The 24342-nt window shown below is 34.4% G+C and overlaps 1 protein-coding gene across 1 annotated transcript in view; it reads left to right on the forward strand.

Moving 5' to 3' along the window:
• Nucleotides 1-24342, forward strand: part of LOC129229754 (adhesion G-protein coupled receptor D1-like) — a 137598-nt gene that overhangs the window by 103737 nt on the left and 9519 nt on the right. Inside the window, exons 20-21 of the mRNA XM_054864124.1 lie at nt 15785-15851; nt 17161-17243. Coding sequence (XP_054720099.1) covers nt 15785-15851; nt 17161-17243 — 150 coding nt within the window. The remainder of the gene's footprint in view (nt 1-15784; nt 15852-17160; nt 17244-24342) is intronic.

Raw genomic sequence — 24342 nt, forward strand, 5'->3', positions numbered from 1 at the left:
GAGTTCTGTTTATTCTGCTGATACAACACAACTTCTGTACAAAGCAGTCTTTTTCAAATTAAAACTAGTATGTTGTGGCCATTACGAAACTTTCTTCTATATTTTTCTATTTTTTCTGATCCCTCCCCATGCTTGACGAGGAAGAAATATTCCCAACAAAAACAAAATTACACATGCAAAAACTTGACGACCATCCCAATGTCTGAATTATTGCAAAAGCAAAGCAAAGAGTGAAAATTGAAAGTTATTTTAAAAGCCTTGCTTGAATTAATTACAAATATTTTATTTGTTAACAAACATAAGATGGCAACAGTCAAAAATTTTAAATCATTGAGATAATATTTCCGATCATTTCATACAATTAAAGTCACGAGAAATACGCAGACGACGATCTATTACGATTTATCTTTCTTATTGTTGCATTAATAAAGCTATTTTTATTCGAAAAAAAAAAATCAGCACCTCTTGCAGCGATTGGCGTCAATGTTGAACCAAAGCCTGTTTACATATGGATTCACATATATTCCAAATTTCAACCAGAACGTAGCATTTACTTCTTGAGATAGGGCACTCGCAATGGAAAAAAAGAACGGGCGATTGCGCTACCCCATTTTTAGCTGTTGACACCAAAATAAAATCAGCTCTTATACCCACTAAGGGCTACTTGCTGATAAATTTTTCTTTCATTCCGTTCATTATTTCTTGAGATACAGCAGTCACAATTGACGACAAAAAACGTTCTATAGCTCAACCCCCGTTTGTGTTATTGACACCAAAATTGAATCAGCACCTGTTCCTGTTAATGGCAACATATGGATCAAGTTTTGTTTGATTCCACCAGTTACTTCCTGAGGAATAGCAAGCACGCGCAACTCAAAAAACGTCCCATTGCTCCACCCCCCTTGGAGGAATTCGCACGAAAAACCAATGGGCACAAGTTCACATAGCGGCACATATGTGTACCAAATTTCGTTCGATTTCATGCGGTAGTTTTTGCTGTAGAGCGGCCACAAAAAACTGGTCACACACAGACGTGACACACATACACACAGACAGACAGACAGTTTCCAAAAATAGTCGAAATGGACTCAGTACACCTCAAAACGTTCGAATCCGTCAAAATTCGAAAATTTGCACGAATCCAATACTTTCTTCTATATATTAGATATAGAAGAAAGTAAAAAAAAATTGTAAACAACTACAGGGAAAATGGCAATATGCTCTGTTACAAATTATCGTGACAATTTTTGATTATAACCTGCTTACTTTACTGTCTTGGCGGCAAGAAGGAACTGCAGTTTCACGAGGTTCTCGTGTTCTGAATTGACACGGATGCGGAAAAATTGCCGATTAATGGGAATATTAAAGGGAAAAATACCGGGTTTCATAAAATTTTGCTCTTTTGAAAAATTTTTGTTGACGTGAGGTGCATTAACTGACAAAAAACAGACAATGGTCTTTCGGGAAGGGGGTGGGGGTCCGGACCCCATGGACCTCCCCCTTGGCTGCGTCCTTGATCGCCAGCTTAGTCATTTCCAGCCGAGGACTGCAGTTTCCTGCTTATTATCACTCATCAGCCCGGCATAGGAAAGTAACTGTGCTGGAGATGGAAAACCTCTTAAGGAAGCCAAGAGTGCCAAACAAACTGGTAGTTAATATAGAATTAGCGCAGACCAGACAAGTGACCGAAGCAATAGTTCGGTTCAACTCGAGATTGAAGGCAAGGTATATTAGGTAAATTACCTCCCAATAACCCGGGCTGATGAGTACTAAAAAGCACGAAACTGCAGTCCTCGGCTGGAAATGACTGGGCTGGTGATGTATTTCTTCTTTAGCCCTGGCTATTGGGCGGTAATTTACGGAATATACCTTGCCTTCAATCCTCGAGTTGAACCGAACCATTGCTTCGGTCACTCGTCTGGTCTGCGCTAATTCTATATTAGCTACCAGTTTGTTTGGCACTCTTGGCTTCCTTAACCCTTACAGGCGCGGGTCATTAAAATTTTAGAAATACACATAATAAACTAGTATGTTGTGGCCATCACGAAACTTTCTTCTATATTTTTCTTTTTTTTTTTTCTGATCCCTCCCCATGCTTGACGAGGAAGCAATATTCTAAACAAAAGCAAAATTACAGACGCCAAAACTTGACGACCATCCCAATGTCTGAATTATTGTAAAAACAAAACAAAGAGCGAAAATTGAAAGTTACTTTAAAAGCCTTACTTGAATTAATTACAAATATTTTATTTGTTAACAAACATAAGATGGCAACAGTTCAAAATTTTAAATCATTGGGATAATATTTCCTATCATTTCCATACAATTAAAATCACGAGAAATACGCAGACGACAATCTATTACGATTTATCTTTCTTATTGTTGCATTAATAAAACTATTTTTATTCGCAAAAAAAAAAAAAAAAAAAAATCAACACCTCTTGGAGCGATTGGCGTCAAAATAGAACCAAAGCCTGTTTACATATGGATTCACATATATTCCAAATTTCAACCAGAACGTAGCATTACATCTTGAGATAGGGCACTCAAAATGGAAAAAAAGAACGGATGATTGCGCTACCCCCCCTTTTTAGCTGTTGACACAAAAATAAAATCAGTTCTTATACCCACTAAGGGCTACTTGCCAATAAATTTTTCTTTCATTCCGTTCATTATTTCTTGATATACAGCAGTCACAATTGCCGACAAAAAACGTTCTATAGCTCAACCCCCGTTTGAGTTATTGACACCAAAATTCAATCAGCACCAGTTCCTGTTAATACCAACATATGGACCAAATTTTGTTTGATTCCGCCAGTTACTTCCTGAGGAATAGCAAGCACGCGTAACTCGAAAAACGTCCCATTGCTCCACCCCCCTCGGAGGAATTCGCGCCAAAAACTAATGGGCACAAGTTCACATAGGGGCACATATGTGTACTAAATTTCGTTCGATTTCATGCGGTAGTTTTTGTTGTAGAGCGGCCACAAAAAACTGGTCACACACAGACGTGACACACACACACACACACACACACACACACATACATACATACACACACACACACACAGACAGACAGACATTTTCCAAAAATGGTCGAAATGGACTCAGCACACCTCAAAACGTTCGAATCCGTCAAAATTCGAAATTCGAAAATTTGCACGAATCCAATACTTTCTTCTATATATTAGATATAGAAGAAAGTAAAAAACACAATGGATGGGATAAATTGGTTATCTGGACATAGATTTCAAAGTCAAAATTTTTTTTAATTCACCCCCTCTAGCTGGGGGTGGTGTCCCCGTTTGTGACCACCGCCCTCCTAGAGCCGAAATTGTTTTCTGAAGAGGTTATGTTTACCTCGTATGATAATTGGAGTAATTTCAAATATTTCAAGCTCTTAAGCATTTTTACTTATTATTTCAATAATTTATGCCATTAAGAATATTTAGAACACAAAATCCAATATTTTTACTATAAAAATTCCAAGATACAGATGAAGTAAAATTCAAGAAAGTTTATATAGATTATATAAAATTATCTAAATAAGCAACTTAAAATGTTAAAAATATTTTTGGCACATTGTTCTTGCTTTATGGTGCATTCTTTTTGTGCTATAAAATATTAAATGGAAAAATACTACTGTATAATACCATTTACAGAAAAAATAATATCAAAGCTGAGAATAAAAAAGTATACAACTGTCTGGCAGGAAAGGCAGATCTCAAATGTGTGCTGTCATGGGCCTTCAAATTCACCTGCTCTGGGTCAAGAACCCAAAATAAATAAACCAAAGCCCGTTGAAAACTATTCTTTTGGGTCCCCCATCTCTGAAATGTTTCAAATTACATCTTTCACCCACAACAGTGAGATCAATGCTCTAGAAGGGCGGTGTCCACATTTGGGGACACCTGGAAAGAAACTTTGTTTATGCATTCAAAAATGAACTTGAATCTTTTGCAAAATTATGATTGATTAGCTCAGGATTCCTGAGGGAAAATGGTTGACTAATTTAGATTATGGTGTAAATTTTAAAATCTTGAAAAAAAATATTTTATTTGAGCTTGAAAATCGAGGTATTTTAAACAAGAAATTAAGCCAACAAAAAGAGTCATATTTAATAGTGTTGCCATCTGTGTGCATTAAAGAGAAATAAAAGCAACTAATGCAGCGATTTTTGGAATTTTAAAGAAAAAACTTTTTTTTAAAGAAATTTTTAAAATTGGTGTCCTTTTTTGTGACCACCGCGCCAGAAAGGGTTAAGAGGTTTTCCATCTCCAGCTCAGTCACTTTCTTATGCCGGGCATCTAAGTGCTAATAAGCACGAAACTGCAGTCCTCGGCTGGAGATGACTGAGCTGGCGGTGTATTTCATGTAAAGTTAATTTTGGACACCCCGTATAAACTATTAAACATTTTACATGTAAGGGTTAATAACAGTAATGTTTAAGCATTAATAATATTTAGACATTATTTTGGCAGCTATGCTAACTAGATTCGGATCTACGGTAACGTTTGGGTCCTGCGGCGACTTATATGATGGTGACGTTATATCTGCTTGGAGTGGCTGCTATGGCGAGAAATTAAAGAGATATCGCTTAGTTGGCATCATTTTTGGAGCCAAATTTGGCGAAAAATAGCTAAATGTCGCCAAATTTGGTGACTTTTTAAATTTTAATAGGTTACTGCTAATAGAGTTTAAAAGTATATGCGAGTGTTGATTTTTTCAGCTATCGCTTTTAATTTATTTTGTAGATTATCCGCGGTTACTATGTCGCCCTATTCTGCAGATAATTGAGAGTTTACTGTACTTACACTGACCACTCATAATATCAATGCATTATATTTAGTAGTTTGCTTTAATATTTCATCATTATACGAGTGTCTAGGGTGGCTAGATTTTCCTCCTGTAGTGCCTTTGGCGTCTGATATATCAACGACGTCACATGCGTTTGTAGTCTATAGATACCGCAAGAACTTGGAGATATAATATAAAGTTGGCGCCATTTTTTGGTGACTTAGTTTTGGCGCCAAACGTCACGAAGTTTACACGACATTTTAACCTAGTAGTCATTATTGTCGTGTAACCATCATCAAAGTCACGTGACATCTGTGATGACGTCATCCACCCAACAACCAAACAGGGGTGACCTCAAGGGGAACATAAATACATACAGACATGTATCCGGTCCGATTTTAACAGTGTAGATATCAGATTTTACAGTGCTAAAAAAGTGGTCAACTACTAGCGCACGCTGGTCAACTACTGGAAGTGAGTGGTCAACTGCTGGCGAAATCTCCCTTTTTAACTTCTATTCGAAATAACTTGAAAAACAGTAAGTAAAACAGAAAAATGATTAGTAACCGTTGATCCTCATAGTTTTATAGACACATAGAAAAATTTTCAATGTTTTTCCAGTTTTTTTTTTCCTGTGAAATTAAATAGAACTTGTAGAAATTGCCACTAAATGGCCAACTACTGGCAAATCACTCTACTACAAATACACCTAAACCTGCGTCTGTGCGATTGGTGTAGACCGCATAAAAAACGATCGTATTAATAAGTCGCTCTAAATTTCACAATTGAGCACTCGTTCTAAAGATAGTTCAGTCAACTGAGTCCCAATTGGTGTGAAATTTTCATAGACCGCACGAAAAAAAGAAAGGAAAGAAAGAAAGAAATCGCACAAAAAAAAAAAACGCACAAAAATGTGATTAGATGTATTTTATTTGTAAACAAATACAAAATGGCAATCGATAACCATTTAAAGTCACTGAGTTTTCAACTATGAAATCGTTGCCAATCACGTGAATAAATTTGAATGAAAAATTACCCGGAAACCACACGATGGGGTAATAATTAAAAAATAAATAAATAGCGAAAGAGCGTTGGGAAAAATTTTCTGGATGCACAAATTGTATGCCCTCGTATCCCTGTTATCGAAATATGAGCTCTCAAAGTCTGCCAAAATGTAAGAAAAGTCGCCAAATTTAGCGAGTTCCGTTGAGTATGGAAGACATCTTTCACACGATTTATAGATGGATGCAGGCGGTGAATTTTCCCAATTGTTCTCGCCAAATCTTTAAATTTGGCGTTTTTCTCAAAATTTTGTCTGGTTTTAAGATTTTATATCTTGATAACGGGAGGCAAATAATTTTTGCGTCAGAAATATGTCATAATTACAGTTCTAAATTACTTGCAAGTTCTAAACAATTCATTTTGTTTAGGTACATATATTTTAGATGTGTGAGGAAGTTTTCATTACTGAAATTACGAAAAAGTGCCAATTTTTGCAGTTTTGGATTCCAGAAAGTCTCACATACCTGAAACCTAGCAAAGATCTCTCTCGTTCAAGCCGCTTTTCGGAAAAAAATAATTAAAATTGGCTCATCCATTTAACCAAATTGCTTCTGGAAATCTTTACTAATAATAAGCTAAAAAAAAGTCTGTGTATCTGGATATCTGTGTCTCTGGCTGTCTGTGTGTCTGTGTTTCTGGATGTCTGGAAGTCTTTTACGCGCATAGCGCCTAGACCGTTCGACCGATTTTCATGAAATATGGCACAAAATTAGTTCGTAGCATAGGGATGAGCACCGCGAAGCGATTTTTCGAAAATTCGATTTCTTTCTTTTAATTTTAAAAATATTTTACCGAGCAAATTATCATAACGTGGACGAACAAATTAACATAGTAAATTGGCTGGAAATTTATCATTTATGATTTGTAAATATACAGGCGAACCGAATGACCTTATAATTTTCTACTACGGGCAAACCCGTGCGGGTACCGCTAGTTAGCCAATAATAGCTAATCGGTTGGAAATCCTCACTCACAACAGCGAGATTCCTGTTTTCGGAAGTAATCCGCGTTTAAGTGGTCGTCCATAAACAATGTGACGCTTTGAGGGAGAAGGGGATTCGTGAAATTTTAGGAAAAAGGGAGGGAGGGATGTGTCAAAGGGAGGGGTAAGTTGAAGCGTGCCACTTTGTAAGACTCGGGAGGGTGGGTTCAAAATGTTGAAAAATTGTTCACCTCGTTTATGTACAGTCCCTAAAAGAAAAGTTATTTTTCTCAAACAAGAAGAAAAGTGAAAACAAAGGGTCCTTTCGGGGGAGGAGGGATTCATTTTGTCACAAAGATAATGTTCATAACCATTGCGACAGGGACAAAATGCAACGTAATCAACAGCTGCTATGGAACCAGTAGCGACGATTTATCAAATCCGAATGACGTCATGATGTAATCGATAAACCACTTTGCTGTGGACGAAACTAATTTTTAGTGATGGGAGCACAATATGCCAAAGAGCAAGTAATTGTCGTTGAAAAGTGCAGCTTTACAATCTGACCACCAAGGAGATGATAAGGCTAATATCCGGTTTACAGGCGGAAATGGACGTATCTATTAGTTTTCCGGGACGCCAGCTATTGCATATGTCTGTTAGTTTTTTAAAATTGTCACTCACTTTGAAACGAGCAAAACCATAATCTTCCGGATAGGAGCGGTCATGTGGGTTACGGTGAAACACGCGAGGCAAATTTTTACTTTTCCCCCTTCCTTCAGATAGACTCGTCTCAACTGGACGTTTGCGAATATTATAGCAACCGTGGGCAGACAGTAAGGAAACAGCACCAGTAACCGACAAGGGTCCAGTAACAGACAGTCGTCAGTTTGGATTTAAATAATAACAATTTTAGGCGGGTAAAACTGGTAGGCTGTGGGACGAAGGCATAAAAGATGCTTAAAAACATGGTTTCGTTTGCCAACTTCGGGGACTACAAAAAGTGATATTTTTCTGAACCCTTAGTGTCTACAGATGAAAAAAACCCAATGTTCACAAAAAAATAGTGTCTCATATTTTTTTTACCGACCATTATAGATACATGAAAAGGAGTGAAACTGACAAGCAAGAGGCAGACAAATTTTAAATACATAAAAAATATTGTACATGTACATTTAAAATATTATGCATGTGCGTTAAAAAACATTATGCATGTACGTTAAAAACATTATGCATGTACGTTAAATACATTATGCATGTACATCAAAAATAGTTTTTTTCAAGAAGCAAACTCTTCATTCTGAAATATCATCGTCAGAATCACTGAATTCATCTATCCTGTTTTTGTGTATAGAGTTATTTTCCTCCTGAGAGTTCATACAGCTACAGTCACTAGAGGAAAATTATGTGCATGAACAATTTTACGTCTCGCATGTACTGCATCTCTTCGAAGAACACCGAGTTTTCGGGCATGCACAGGAGACTAGTTTTTGAACATTATCTGGTGCAATGGAAATAGTGCTCCATTGTATTTCAATACTGCCTGCATTTATAGTCCATCCAATGTTCTGATGAATTGGGAGCATGGATTAAATCAGTGGTGCTCAACCTACAGCCCGCGGATCAAATGATGACCCATGTGCCCCGTCGTTGTATGCAGTGTTAAAAAACGAAAAATATATTTTAAAACCTTCCAAAAATACTAGTAATCTTCTTTCGATGTTATGAATTTTGAAGTCAAGTAGTCAAAAATTGATTTCTGAAACACAGATGCAATAAAATAAGCATGTAGTAATTAAGACAGCAATTTTGATTTGTAATTGTCTTTCGTTTCCCTTGTTTTCCCATGCTATCTAGAAAAACTTAAACCATATAAATAAATTTGATATTTGTTCTGATTCACGAGATTCCTATTAATGTGAGTTGTGGCCCGCAGGTAAAAAAAAAAATTATTCACCACTGGATTAAATTATTCAAGCATCAGCAATGAATATTTGCTTGATAGTTAGTGCACAAACGAGGGGACAGGGTAAGAGTCACAGTCCGGAATTGGTTCTTTTTCACTCCAGTTCCGCAGCCCTGGTAAAAACATTTGCGCTTTTAATTAATTTTGATTCAGTCATATTAATCTCTGATTTTCGTCAATGTTAAGTCTATGAGATATGGTATTTCTATATTTACTAATAACTTTCGTTTTTACTTCCTTTTACAGAAAATGAAGTACTGTATTCGCGAAAAAAAATGTCACTTAAAATTCGGCCTTAATTTCCATATTGCTCAACCCCGAATTAATGTTGAGTTTTTTTTCAACCCGACCACATGCGGATAAGTGCCTAAGAACGTATAAACACTCGAAATATCCATTTTGACATTCCCCGAGTTAATTACAACGACTTTTCTCGTGACGTCCGTATGTAGGTATGTATGCATGTGTGTATGTGTGTATGTATCTCGCATAACTCAAGAACGGTAAGTCCTAGAAAGTTGAAATTTGGTACGTAGACTCCTAGTGGGGTCTAGTAGTGCACCTTCTCTTTTGGTTGCATTCGGGTGTTTCTAAAGGGGTCTTTTGCCCCTTTTTGGGGGGAAATCATTGTTAATTTCGATGTATACTCAAGTGGTGTTATAATTTAGCAGACACTTGGCGATATATCGCCAGTCTTTTGGTCGCCAAGTTTTGTCGCCAACTTGACGACAAATTTGGCGATTTTTTTTAAAATCTGGTTTTAATTTGGCCACTGGAGGTGATATTTAGAGAGTAAACTATTGAATCACATTAAAATTGCCAATAATGGGAAAATTACATTAAATTGGAGTAAAAGGAAGTCATGTGATGCACACATCAACTCGTTTATTTTACACTACTTTGACGAGAAAGTAGACTAAAAATGAGCTCAAAATATCGTCTGTGATCAGAAAGCAATATTATTTAAAAAGGAAAAGATAAAACATCGTGATATGAAATATACTTTTTAGTTTTCAATTTATCGTCTGCTAATATTTAATTTTATAATATTTTTTAAACATCTATTCGGAACTCCAGCGCTCGAATACGCTACCTTGCGGTGATTTACAAAACTGCAAATGAAACTAAAACATTGCCACGTTGCGTTCCACGTGTGTCTGTTGACGTAAACACAGGCAGTTTGTTCTGATTATTTATTAACGCAATCGATGTGTCTTAGTTTGCTTTCAGCTACAGAAATTAATTCGTCCCGTAGTAGTATTCTCGAGCTTCTCAAAATAATGTCAGTTTTCATTATTTCCTTAATAATTGGAGAAAGCGAAAATTCTGGATTAACAAACTTGGATAACGTTATACAAGGTAAAAAATTTTATTGTTTTGTATGAATTTGTAAGAATATGGGAGTTTTTTTAATCTTAAATTAATTAAACTTACCATATTTTACAGCAGCATTTAGTTGGAATGGACAGTATGCAAAATATTTTCTTGAATATATTATCGTAGAACAAAATGAATAACCGAGAAAGAATTTACTTTATTCCTTTTATTCTCAGCTGAAAGGTTTCGTCAAATTTGTTTAGGGTTATAGTTTTAGTATAGTGCGAGCAAAGTAGCCTTGGCGAGATTTCGCGTTTTTAGTTAAACCATTTTTAATTTTTATCATGAGTGGAATAAAATGGTAGTAAGATTACAGAATTCGATAAGTGAAAAGAAATAATGGTCAATCAACTTAAAAGAAAACTACCACCATATATCCGTGAGAATTTTGTTGATGATTTGCATAACATGACACAATTAAATCGTAACTCAGAAATTAGAAAAATCGAAACAGAAAATTTTTTAATTAACCGATTCGGGAATTCGAGAGAAATAACTCAGCTACAAATGGAAAACAATAAGCGCTAGCCAAGCAAGGCAAAAAAGTATCATCTTCTTTCGATAAAAATTTGTAATGTCATATTGAATTTTCTAGCATTAATTGTTATTTTTGTCAGGCCACAATTATTATCTAGTTTTATCAAGAATTGATAAATATCGAATTCAACATCGTGGAAATAGCTGCTTAGAACTACGAACTACGTAGTTTGCATTAATCTTTAACGTTTAGTAATGCTTCTTGAATTCTCATTTCTTTCTACGTGGGCCAGAATATCCACAAGACTTTGAAAATTAATTTAAAAAGAATAAAGCGAAAAAATCATACGTATGAACAAAAATCACAACACTTTTAGCATTTTCTTCGTTACCATGTGCGTTTGTTTTAGTTTTTAAGTCCGCCATTAGACAGTGACTTCAGTGCCCCCTATAGTTCGTTGGAGTTGCGAATTGGCATCTGTTAGAGTTGTTTATGTTCTTAAGATTTTGTAGGTCAATTATTGCTCTATTCGGTGATTCGTTAATATCTTTTTTGTGAAGTAAAGTGCCTTCTAATTTTTTGTACTTAACAATGTCTATGTGCGCTGGCTCTAGTGTAATAGACGAAATCTTGAGATGAAGATCATTCAGAGCTGCGGATTGATACAATTTTTGATTTCCTTTTAGTTACAAAATTACTAAGCGAAAGTAAGTAAATTAAAACGTATTAATATATTTTGCAACGAAAAATTGAGCAAAACAGTAAAATTTCAGTTGAAAGACTGTTTATTAAATTTTTAGACTATAAATATTGTGTTTAATAGCGCCATCTAGAGACAAATTTTTTTGTATAAGTGCTAACAGTCCATGGAACAAAGTTCCTATTTCAATTACTAATTTAAACTCAATGAGACAATTCCAGCGTGTGAACATTGTATTTTTCTATTGAGTTCATCATTTATAATAGATTTCAAGCAAGTTCACGTAGTCCCTAAGATTGGTAAACGAACTTGAACGATATTTGCACTCGGCCCATAGACTATGGTGCTGCTGCGACCCATGAATACGGTGCAACCATCTAGTGTTATCAGATAGAATTTTATGAGCCAGTTGGTATTTATATACAAGGAAGTGGTGGATGGCTATGAACAACCAACCATGAGGTCAGCTGGTGTTTCATATTCATTTGAATTTAATAAGGTATTAGATCTAAAATTAAAGAACTTTTACACATTTTGAAAGGAAAAGGGGAATGGGGTCGCTTCCAAAATTTTAAAAGTATCTTTTTCTGAAAGAGCATGCTTAAAAACATAGAATCTGACCATTTTTTAAACAATTTCTTTTAGTTTAATTTTTTAAAAATATTACTTAAATCGATGCTCTTTCACCGTTTAACGCTTCTGCCGATGACATCACAAGTGATGAAATGCCATTCACTGTTGCCATTCATGGTCCAAAATATTTAATTCGCATCTTTACTCACGTGTATTCGCAACGATAGGGTTGATAGCAAGCGTAGAGCGCAATTGTAATTCGCTGCTTGATTATCATAACGTGGAAATGCGGTAGAAAGATGCGCCATAGTGCATCATTTGTGACGTCATAAAGACCACGCCTTGTTTGAAGGATCGGACATTTAAAAAAAAATAATTAAAAAATAACTGTTGGGAAAATAAAAATATTTTCTGATTACATGTTATTTGTTTTTTGCTTATTCTATCAATTTCAGTGACAAAAAGTACTGCTTTTGACTGAAGGAAACAACCCCATTCTATTTATTACTCATCCTTTCCTCATCCCATCTGTAACTGGGTATCATCAGTATTGTCGGTGTCTGTTACTAGGGGCCACACCTTTTTCTGAAATTCAGCAAATAGAAAGAGAATAAAATGATTGAGAAGATCCAGAAGCACCCAAACCAGGCTTGAAGTAATCGCCGATTACGTAATCGTAATCTGCGTAATCGATTACATCTTTGTGTAATTGTAATCATCATCATAATCTGTCAATGGGACACTCGTAATCTTGTAATCGTAATTTTAATCAAATGTTTCTTGCATAATCGTAATTGTAATCTAAGTTTAGATAATCGTAATTTTGTTCCGTAATCGTTTAATCCCGACTTGCTGAAAGTGAAAACTTTCAAGTTGCATCTCTACAATGCTATGCAGTCGATGGGATCTGGACTGAGGAAAAGATTAGACTTCAATAGAAACATACAAAGGACTAGACAGCAGGGCCTTTAGGCCCTGCTGTTAAGTGCTCGTTAGCAAAGGGTTATAAACAAGCCGCATCTTAAGTAGTTTGTGGGTTTTGTACCTTGTAGGTGTCATTGATAGGAACGCGTCCCCAAGTTGGATTGGTCATCAATTTTCCTTTTCATCTGTGAATGACAAACATACAAGCGGAGCTACCGCCTCGGAAAGAGAACAATACCAACAGTGCTGTATGAACACATGTTTTCGTTTCGAGAAAGTTCTAAAAAACAGTTATATGCCTTTGGTGGTTTTTTTTTTTTAATTTCATTAGCGGAAGAGGAGGATTTTTGTCAAAAGAAGAGCGAATTTGGATTTGCCCTTCTGTGCTCATTCACGCGCACTATCTTAGCGGTTCTTTGATTTTTGTGATGACATCACTCTGGTAAATGAATTTTCAAAATATTTTCGCATCAAATTTAATCTTAAATTTATACTTTATATTTTAATGCTGATAATTTTTAATAGGTACATAAGAGAAAAAAGTTTGCATTTAAAGATTTTAAAAACATTTGTTGTAACGTCTATGAATTATTTTTAAATGTTAACTATCGTTTTGTGCTTAGAATATTGTCAATATATGCCTTTTGCATTTTAGTTTGTTTTACATTCATGTTTTTTGAGGAAATAAAAACACTTCAGTGTTCTTTAAAAACTGAGATATAAAAATATTATTATAAAATGCTTATGCATGTGGGGAAAAAAATAATGCCTGGAAATCATAGCAAAACTTATTATACTCATTTTTATTTTTTAAAGTTCTTTCCAATTATATTGCTTTAAAAGTGTTCAAGCACCATCTTGAGGACCTCCCATTGAGCTATAACACTAAGAGGAGAGAGAAGTTCCCCTTCTTCTACACTGAGGATCACGGTCTGAATTTCGAGCGAGTTTGGCAAAACTAATTGCATTATAAAATATCTTGTTTAATGGCAAAAGACCGGTTCTTTTGCCACAACGATTTGAACACATTAAGGATTTGAAAATTGCATGGCAAAAGGCTTTACATGATAAAACTTGAGTTTAAATGTTAAAAGTGCGATTCTTTTGCCATACTCGCTTGGGCAAAAAACGGACCGATTAGTTCGCTCTCCTCTTAGTGTTACAGCTCAATGGGACCTCCTGACCAAGAATTTGCAATACTCGAATACGACAGTAAAAAAGCTATTGTCAGAACTAACTTCTAGAATGAGTCACTATGAAGAATCGGAAGTATTTCAAGTGGCTTTATTTTTGACCCAAGGTTCAAATGCTACTGCTACGATTCATGCACAAAAAATAAAAGAAAAGAAATTATCAAGGAAGAAATAAGGTCTAACAAAGACTGTTATAACATTTGTATTGAATCAGAAGCCAAGGACACAAAAGATGTGTCACCAAAACAGCCTGCAAAAAAAGGGAAATTGTTCGCATTTTTAGAAAAACGAGCCAGCACTTACAAAAATAATAATTCCTTAATAGAGGAGAAAATCTAAAACGAAATAAATACTAATAAAACTAGCGCACCAAATGGGCATAATATTGATCCCCTAGAATACTGGGGATCCAATATTCATGTATACCCATTACTGAGCAAAATTGCTCCCAAGTACTTGTCAATTTGTGCATCATCTGCACCAGTTGAGCGGTTATTCAGTATTGCCGGAAAGTTTTATACCTCACAGAGAATGAGGATGAAACATGATACATTTAAAGCATTGGTATTATCAAAATGCAATAAAAAATTGTTTTGATTGCAGTATTTAATTTTGAACATTTATTTTCCTATCATTTATTTATACTATTAGCATATATTTTAATACTATGCATGTTTTGCAAAATTAAATACAAAGGTTTATTTTTTTTTTCAAAAAAATAGGTTGAAATAAATAATCTTATAGCAAATTGTAGAGAATAGAATGTAGAAATATAGTACATAAATTTTAGAAACTGTATTGATTGTATGAAAAATAATAATAAAAATTTAAATCATGTACAAAATGCATTATGATGGGGCAAGTCATTTGGATATGGCACACCTAATTACCTGTGCAGGATATATGGTCAAAATAGTTATGTAGCATTTAAAAGCACAATCAAAAATCATAATTTTTTAACTATGACATTGTTGCCGCAAAATAATAAGAATAATATAGTATATGTGTGCATGTATTTTCCTCTCACGAGTCCGTAATCGTAATCAAAATCGTAATCGGCACATCGTAATTGTAATCGATTACATTTTTGACATAATCTAATTGTTGCTGTAATCGTAATTACGTTTTGGCAGAGGATTATAATCGTAATCGTAATCTCCTATCTTTCGAGCTGGTAATCATAATCGTAATCGATTACATTTTCTCGTAATCAACTTCAAGCCTGACCCAAACCTTAGATGAGATGTAGTTGCATGAGAGAAAAATAGTTTCAGAAGTCTAAATACATAAAAAGGCTCGGAAAATTGAGTTAATATGAGAGCCATGTCTTAAGCATGCCTGTTAGTGGTGCCGTTACCCTAATTATGTAGTCAGCGATGTGCATTGAAAGTTCACAATCATATTTTTGTCGATGTCGCAAAGAGTATGATTTGACTATAACTAACGGATACAAACTCACGAGTCATTTTCTGGAATTTCAAGAGTTGCTGCGAATCTTGTAAAAGTTGGTTTGCAGCGCCAGCAGAGTACACCTCAACTTGACTCGCCAGTGCCAGTGTTGACGTTTTGAAAAGCCTGCACGCGGCAGTCGGCAGCTGGTCATTTTTCCCTTGACTTGTCATGCTGTAGTTTTACCTTTGAATGTCTTTTACCTGTTTTTAGTTCTTTACAATGATCGTACTTGTTTATTGTTTTAAAAGATATTAAATTGGTTCTTGGTAAACGAATGCTATGTGCTCCTTTTTTCGACTCTGCATCTGAGTTTTCTTTTTGACTGTTGGTTTCTTTGCAGATGCATGGTGGGCCCAAGTCGAGGGATGAGGTGTTCCTTGGCATGTCCTCTGGCCTTCATCAGTGTGGTAAGTAAGATTCGGAAAAAAAAAAGAATATCGAACACTGATTTAATAAATTTAACTCATAAAAATTAAAGACTTTATTAAATGATTTCTTTTGTATTTTCTTTCTTTTTATATACGGTGTGGCCAGATGCCTTCCTTCTTTTAAACCTCAATAAAACACATTTTGTGGTTGGTACAGAATGCTTTAGGTTTTTTTAACGATGTAGTTGCATATTTAAAGTTTCGTTTTAGTTCGTAAAGTTCGATAGTATCCATCAAGAAGTATCAACTTATAGAAAAAGTACTTGTTGCTGTTGGTGTCGTGTGGCAAGTACAAAATGAAAATTAAAAAAAAAAAAAGAAAAAGTTTCAGTAAAACAAAAGAAAAAAGAATTTTTTTTAGTAAGAAAAAAAGTCAAATTAAGCCGGTGGCTTGAAGAACGGCCCTGGCAACTTCTTTCGCCTTGTTTGTACACAGTGTTCGCTTTGTACAGTTCAGGTATATTTTGAAGAGGACCACTATGATGGACGGGCAATTGAAAATGTGTTCCAGGTCAAGTCGCTTGCCCGGCCAATGTAGGCAATCTTGAAAGATTCCAGATCCATCGGGTTTAATTTTCATGCCCAAAGGTACTTAATATATGAAATAACTTAAACTTAAAATATAATAAAAAATAAATAAATAATCACGGATTAAGGGCAGTTCACTTATCGGCCGTCCGTCCCGTCCATCCCGTTTTTTGACGTGACGGACTGCCGACGAGAGCAGAGTAGCATTCACATACGGTCGCCGCACATCAATCACGTGACTGAAATCACCCACCAGAGAGAAGAGGGCGTTGCTTGGCGGAAGTCGATGAAATGCTGTCCTACTTTTGACGGCCGTCAGATATCAAGGGTCTGCTGATCGAAACCGGTCCCGTCCAAGATGGCTAGCTATCATGGCAACCAGCAAAGAAAACCTGTTTCGTGTGGGAAAATTTGGAATGGACGGGACGGACGGCCGATAAGTGAACAGCCCCTTAGGCTGGGGGTTTGTTAATGAAAGAACGTTTTTCTTGACTTCAGTTTCAACCTGATTCATCTGGATGCTTTGTAAACCGCTTTGTAGTGCTGTAGCCTGATAGTAACCACCAAGAAGTACCAACGTACAGCATATGTACTTTTTGAATAATCATAGGTTGAGAGTTGATTTTGGTGTTAAACGACCGAAAAAAAAAGTCTTTCTTTCTGTCTTACTGTTTAAATAAAAATAAGCCTATTTGGGGTACAATTTTAAGGATGAATGAATAATGCTTGCTTCATGCATCAAATCATTTCCCCCATTTAGAGCTCTCTCATCTGGAGCGTCGTCATCTGTTGTAATTTAACTTCACCGCAGATCAAAAGAGAAGAAGTCGTTCAAGAGCTTAAGTGAGTGTTATGACATTTTCTTGCTTTTGTGAATTATCCTGCTAACACATTTTCCGTCTTCGGACTTTTTTTGGATCCGCTTGGACAATTTTATGAATGTTCTTACCGTAAATGTAAACCATACGTTGTGCAAAACAGTTGAAAATTTTAAAAATCATATCCAATTACTATGTGACTCCCTCTATCTGAACACTCTAACGGAAACATCCGGATATTCTGAGCACATTTTGATGGTACCGGCGAAACTCCATAAACTTAACATAGGCTTACCTCTCTGTACTCTGAACACTCCAGTATTATGAACGCTATTTTCAATCCCCATCAGTTATCACCTCTCTACATGCTAAACATGTTCACGATCGTGTGCTTACCACTCTGTACTCTGAACACCCCAGTATTATGAACGCTATTTTCAATCCCCATCAGTTATCACCTCTCTACATACTCAACATGTTCACAATCGTGTGCTTACCTCTCTGTACTCTGAACACCCCAGTATTATGAACGCTATTTTCAATACCCATCAGTTATCACCTCTCTACATACTGAAAATGTTCACAATCGACATGAGAACATATGAAGAATACTTGGATATAAAATAAAATTCTTTTATTTACAATTTAAAAATATAGACGTCGTACATCCTGCCACCAGCCGGCATGCAAGTAGGAGACAGAATCTAGCAAATAAGCGACTCGCTTATAAATAAATTTTTTTTTGCTGTTGACACACGCTCGGTGGCTAAACTTTTCAGGATAAAGTAAAATTACATGCAAATTCGACTGAATATGCAAAAATAATAAGTCCTCCACATGTTCGTGGCTCTATATTTCGTCGGTCGGAGTAAGTTCGGTGGAATGGGTCAGCGCTGCATTTATGCTGAAATAAAATACAAAAAATTATTTCTAGACTGTCCAGTAGCAGCTTTACACTCTTGCTCCTGTATCCTACATCTACCGAGTAAGCTAGAAATAATTTTTCAAATTCCATCTAAGCATTAATGCAGCGCTGACCCATTCCTTCCAACTCTCCCTCAATTTTGACGGAGATTTCTTTAAAGAATAAATCATATTCTTGATTATATTTTTGCCGCAGTTGACTTTTTTTTGAAGAAACTGCCATTATTCTGACGAGAATACCTTCCGTAACAAATTTTACACTTGGATAGTTGAATTGGGTAAAAAACATTTTGAGATCCGTATCTGTATCCGTATCCGCGGATCTTGACACTAATGATCCGGATCCGTATCCGTATCCGCGGATCTACTTTTTTAACGACCCGGCAGCATATAAGCTACCTTTACTCCTGTTTGGTCATAGGAAAATTTCAGGACCACTCATTGGCTTATTCGAGTGTCAATCAAAGCTTCAAAGACGCCATTGTAATGTTGCTAGTCGTCTTTCGCACTGTGTTTCTTGCTTGTAATCTGCTAAATACGAATAGGCATTTGCAAATGATATCTTTGATTGAATGTTGCTGGCAAAAACAGCATTATTATTTCCAATCAATTTCATTCTTTGCAAAACAAATGAAAGCTGCCTTTGAGGTACTATGCTTTGAAATAAAAATAGGTGGCGCCACCTTTGGGCAAAAAATGCATGTTTTGCGACATTGTTTTGATTTAAATTGAAGTTATTTTAAAAATAATTCTCATGGTAAATTATTTTGTAGATGGAAAAGAGCGAATTCTGCAATTTTTTCATATTCTTAATGACATTTAATGCAATTTAAACAGCTCTTCTTATAAAGAAATGATTACCATTTAACCTAATAATAAATACTTCTAGTGAATAATTTAATACATAATAATTTCTAATATAATTTTCTCTTGTGCCATTTTTTTCTAGCTAATTTCTATTGAATATGAGTTAGCATTCAAGAATAAGACTTCCAATTGAATTTTGAGTGAGTCTGGCAAACATATCCTTCTTGTGTCCTTCTAATTTCATAACGCATAAAATAAAATAATGCTCTGCTTTTTTTAAAAACCTGTAAAATATATAATTAAGCGAATAAATATCTTTATAATAATCTTTAATTAATAATCTTTAAGCAAAAAATGTCGCTTTTGAAGAAAAAGCTATTGGAGTTTAATTTAACTCATTTGTCAACTAATTCTCAATGTAAGTTTTTTTAATTAAACTGCAAATTCTTTATCTTTTAATATTCTTCATAATATTTAAAGTTATGTAAAAAGGAATAGGTAATTTAAACTCTTGAATGAAATAATTGAAAATAACATTAAAAAGCAATGTTTCATAATGTAAAATTATATAAATATTATTTCAAGTCAAACTTTCAGAAATCGCACCGTTTTTACCTTAAATTCATTTATTATTAATAAAAAAAAATTTTCACACACAGTTGATGAGGCAATTCAAGAGAATTTCATGCAGTTTCATTTACTATTTAACTTAAATACATTTTGGGGAAAAAAAGTTTTACAAAATTCTAACTTGTAACTCAACCATTTTTGAGACAATTTTGAAATCAATATATGACTTTTAATGTATTGTAATAAAAAATACAGCGAAATTTTTTAGACTGACCCATGAAGAGAACTGCAGCTGTTAAATATTTTCAGCAAAATTAGCAAAAAAGTTTTCCTTATTTTTTTGCTGTACTGCTGATAAGACTTTCGTGGTTTCATGAATAGTTCTGAAACAATTTGAATGTAATCATTCAAATATATTAAATATCATACATTCATTGAAATTTTTTTTAAAGTATTTAAAAAAATTGAATTTAATGAAGGTGGAAGCCTTTCTTTTTTAAATACAGACATCTCAATTGTTTTAGCATTTTATAAAGAGTACACATCGACTATTTATAATTTAATTCAGGATTATGAGTTTAACCAGTGAAGACACACATAAAGCAATCCAATCAATGAACGATACGATAAACAAAATATAGACAAAAAAAAAACGGATTAACATTAAAAAAATGGACAACATGTAAGAGAGCTATATAAAGCTTTTAACCAATAACGATATGATATTTTGTTCAGCTGACGTTATCAAATAGTAGTGCACGAACAGCTGATTCTTTTAAACATAATCTTGAAGTAAAGGATTAGTTTTTTTTTTTTTTTTTTTTGTAAAGAAGGAAATTCTTCCAAAACAAAAAGGAACTTTTTCCAGATGGACTCACTTCTCAATTAAAGGTCTTATTCTTGAATGCTAACTCATATTCAATAGAAATTAGCTAGAAATAAATTGGCACAAGAGAAAATTATATTAGAAATTATTATGTATTAAATTATTCACTAGAAGTATTTATTATTAAGTTAAATAGTAATCATGTCTTTAAGAAGTGCTGTTTAAATTGCATTAAATATCATTAAGAATATGAAAAATTGCAGAATTCGCTCTTTTCCATCTACAAAATAATTTACCGTGAGCAGGGGCGTAGCTAAGGGGGGGGGTTTTGGGGACAAAACCCCCCCCCGAAAAGTTAGTCTCAAAAAAAAAAAGAGAAAAAGAAGAGAGAAGAGAAAGAAAAAAAAAGAAGAAAAGGGAAAAATTCCAAGCGATTATACATATATATATGTATATATGTATATATATCAGGGTTGGCCGAATTGGACCCAATTGGGTTGGACCCAATGGGTTTTTTTGAAAAAATCCATTAAAAAAAACCCATTATTTAGCCCACTTTTGGGTTTTTTTAAATTTTATGAGAAGTTTTAAAAAAAATTAATTAATTTAAATACTTTTACAATTTAAACTTCTTTTTTATTTGTTCTTCACCATAGACAATGAACATAAAAAATGAATTTTGAGCTTTAATAGTATTTCTTAACTCGTAACGGCATCAAAAAAATACTTCAAAGATTTTAAATAAATGTATTTAACTTTTTCTTCTGGTCAATAAATAACTCAAATTATCTTGACCAAGTCTTGTCACGTCTGGTTTTCTCAATATTTGTAGATTGTACAGAGGAAACTAATCTAGTTAAAAGGCTTTCATGTAAATTATTTTCTGCAAACCAACACGTCACAAATCTTGAATAAACACAAGGTAAATTTTTTAGAAATAAACAGATTTTTCAAACGGTCGACAGAAAACAGAACAGGTACAGTATTTTCATTATTTTACAAAAAAGTTTAATATTTCTTACCCTGTACACAGAAATAGAAAAACAGGCAACATAAAATTCAAAGAAATGTCTTGATTAAGCTGGAATTCAGTAAAAAGGGATTTAAACTAATTGAGGTTCTACAGTAGTTTTGCATAAAAAAATGAAATACTATAAAGTAAAATGCAAAAAAAAAAAAAAAAAAAAAAATTAGTAATTAAAAACGAACAATAGATTTTATCACCCGAGAAGTAACTTTGCCTTAACTGTTGGTAATAATGAAAATTAAAAAATCTGAAACTTAAACATTCTTGGGTTTTTTCGTCTTTTATACTTTTCTTCATAAAATGCTGAATTTTAACTAGTTTTCCAGCTTTTTACCCGAAGATAATTTTTGCGCTTTGTCCATATACTTACGCTACAATATGCTACAAGTACCCCACATTTTCCCTAAAGAAAGACAAAAAAAACCCACATTTCTTTTAAAAAACCCAACTTTAGTTGGGGTTTTTTTTTGGGTTTTATTTAAAAAAACCCAAAAAACCCTGGGTCCATGGGCTTTTTTAAAAAAACCCGGGTTTTTGCCAACCCTGATATATATATGTATATATATGTATATATATATATATATATATATATATATATATATATATATATATATATATATATATATATATATATATATATATATATATAAGAAGTAACCCCCCCCCGAAAGTCGGGTCTAGCTACGCCACTGACCGTGAGAATTATTTTTAAAATAACTTCAATTTAAATCAAGACAATGTCGTAAAACATGCATTTTTTGCTCAAAGATGGCGCCACCTATTTTTATTTCAAAGCATAGTAGCTCAAAGGCAGCTTTCATTTGTTTTGCAAAGAATGAAATTGATTGGAAATAATAATGCTGTTTTTGACAGCAACATTCAATTAAAGATATCATTTGCAAATGCTTATTCGTATTTAGCAGATTACAAACGAGAAACACAGTGCGAAAGACGACTAGCAACATTACAATGGCGTCTTTGAAGCTTTGATTGACACTCGAATAAGCCAATGAGAGGGCCTGAAATTTTCCTATGACCGAACAGGAGTAAAGGTAGCTTTTATGCGATCCGGCACATCACTAATTCTTACATAACATTTTCCCAGTCGATATTTTACGCCACGGTCAAGGTTTGGCAGGGATTTCATTTGCGTCTGGAAAGTGAAAAACGTATTAGGATGAGCTGTTTTTTATTTCTTTTACAAAGAATGAATAGTGTAAAAGAAAATAAAAAAATCGCACTATGTATGGCATGCTTTGTTTTTAAATAGTATCGCATCATATACAAAAACAAAACAAAAAAAAATGTATCGAAAAAGATTGAGTCTAGATTCCAACTTTTTAATAAACGTTTCTTACACAAAAAGGTTTAATTTTTTTTTTTATAGTGAATTTAATAATTAAATCACCCCTGGTCAGGTTAACTGCAATGCAACATTTTTTAAGGTAGTGAAGTAAGAAATTAACATATTTTTGAAGTCGGAGTCGGGCAACATGTTTGCTGAAGTGTCTGTCTAGGATGCCGGTATCATCAGTGAAGAGGCAGTGAAATGAGTGTCGGAAGTTGAAAAATCATGGTAAGAGTATTGCTCAATGTAGGTCCCATTGCCGATCCCCTGGGAACCCCCGCCATAAATGGGTGTTTAATTGATAGGCAATCTTGGATTCTAACTTGAAAAGTTCTTTTATCTAGATAGTGGTGGATGAATTTGATGTAGTAATATGGGAAATTCAATTTGATAAGTTTGTAAACGAACCCATCATGGCAAACACGGTCGAAAGCTTTGCTAATGTCAAAAAATACACCTACACAGGGCCGCGCCAAGCCTGATCGGCGCCGTCGTGCAAATGTCTTTTGAGGGCCTTTTTGCTCTGGCGTTCGAGGAAAATATAGTTAACACCTGGTGGGAGGTATTGTAGACAAATATAAAACGGAAAAAAATACGTTTGGCCTTTAGTTTATACAAAAAACAAAAAGTGTGAATATTTAATTTCGCAATATGGTGTACGTTTTTACTTCATATCTCGAAATTATTTTGCGTTCTGCAGCTCCTCTGATATAAGTTAAAGCCACTTTGAATATCTATCTAATCTCTAAATGATGAATAATTAATAAAACTTTTATGCCTGTCAAAACATGACAACAGAAGTAGTGACGCAACTGAAAAATAGGTTTAGGGGGCACAAATTGAAAAAAAAAAAAGAAAAAAACTTTTAATAAGAGGGGTCCGAGGATTCTCCCCGGAAAAATTTTTGAAATATGTATTTTGAAAAACGCGATTTTAGACGGTCTTTGGTGGTGTTATGGGGGGAAAAGGAAACAAGGCGATCTGCGGAAATTTATAGAAGCTGAAGCCTTAAAACATGATTGCATAGCTCATATCTATAGACGTTAGAATAAGGAATGGAACCCTGAGATTCTTCCCGATCGTTTTTTTCTTTGAAAAATAGATAGAAACCAATTCCCCTTTTCTCTCCACCAATTTTTCGAAATTGAACAAAAACGCAATTAAAGACACTTTGAAGATTTTTACAAGAACGAAATTCTGGAGCTCCCCCCCCCTGATTTTTTTTTTTTTTCAAAATTAAAGTCCTAAAACCTAAGCAGTGTTCTGTGATTTTCGGAGAAGTGGTGCAGAGGCTATTTAACTTAGGTTTTTCAAAAGACTTATGAAAAATGTACGTTTTTATGATATTTAAGAAAGGAGGTTCGGAGGCCTTTGCCCGAATATTTTCTGAAAATGAAGTCTTAAAAACGTGATTGTAAGACCACATTTGGTGACATTAGGGCCGGCATTCTTTCGAAATTGAAGCTCTAAAAACGCAATTTAGGTGATTTTCGAACGGAGTTTCAAGCGATGTTGTTTCGGATTCGGGAACTTTCTCGAAATTTTGTGAAATTTAAGATCTGGAAACGAAATTTGAGATGCTCCGTAATGCCTTTAGCGGGGGGGGGGGGGGGGGGGGAGTG

Source organism: Uloborus diversus, chromosome 9, assembly GCF_026930045.1.
Source record: "Uloborus diversus isolate 005 chromosome 9, Udiv.v.3.1, whole genome shotgun sequence".
NCBI lineage: Eukaryota > Metazoa > Arthropoda > Arachnida > Araneae > Uloboridae > Uloborus > Uloborus diversus.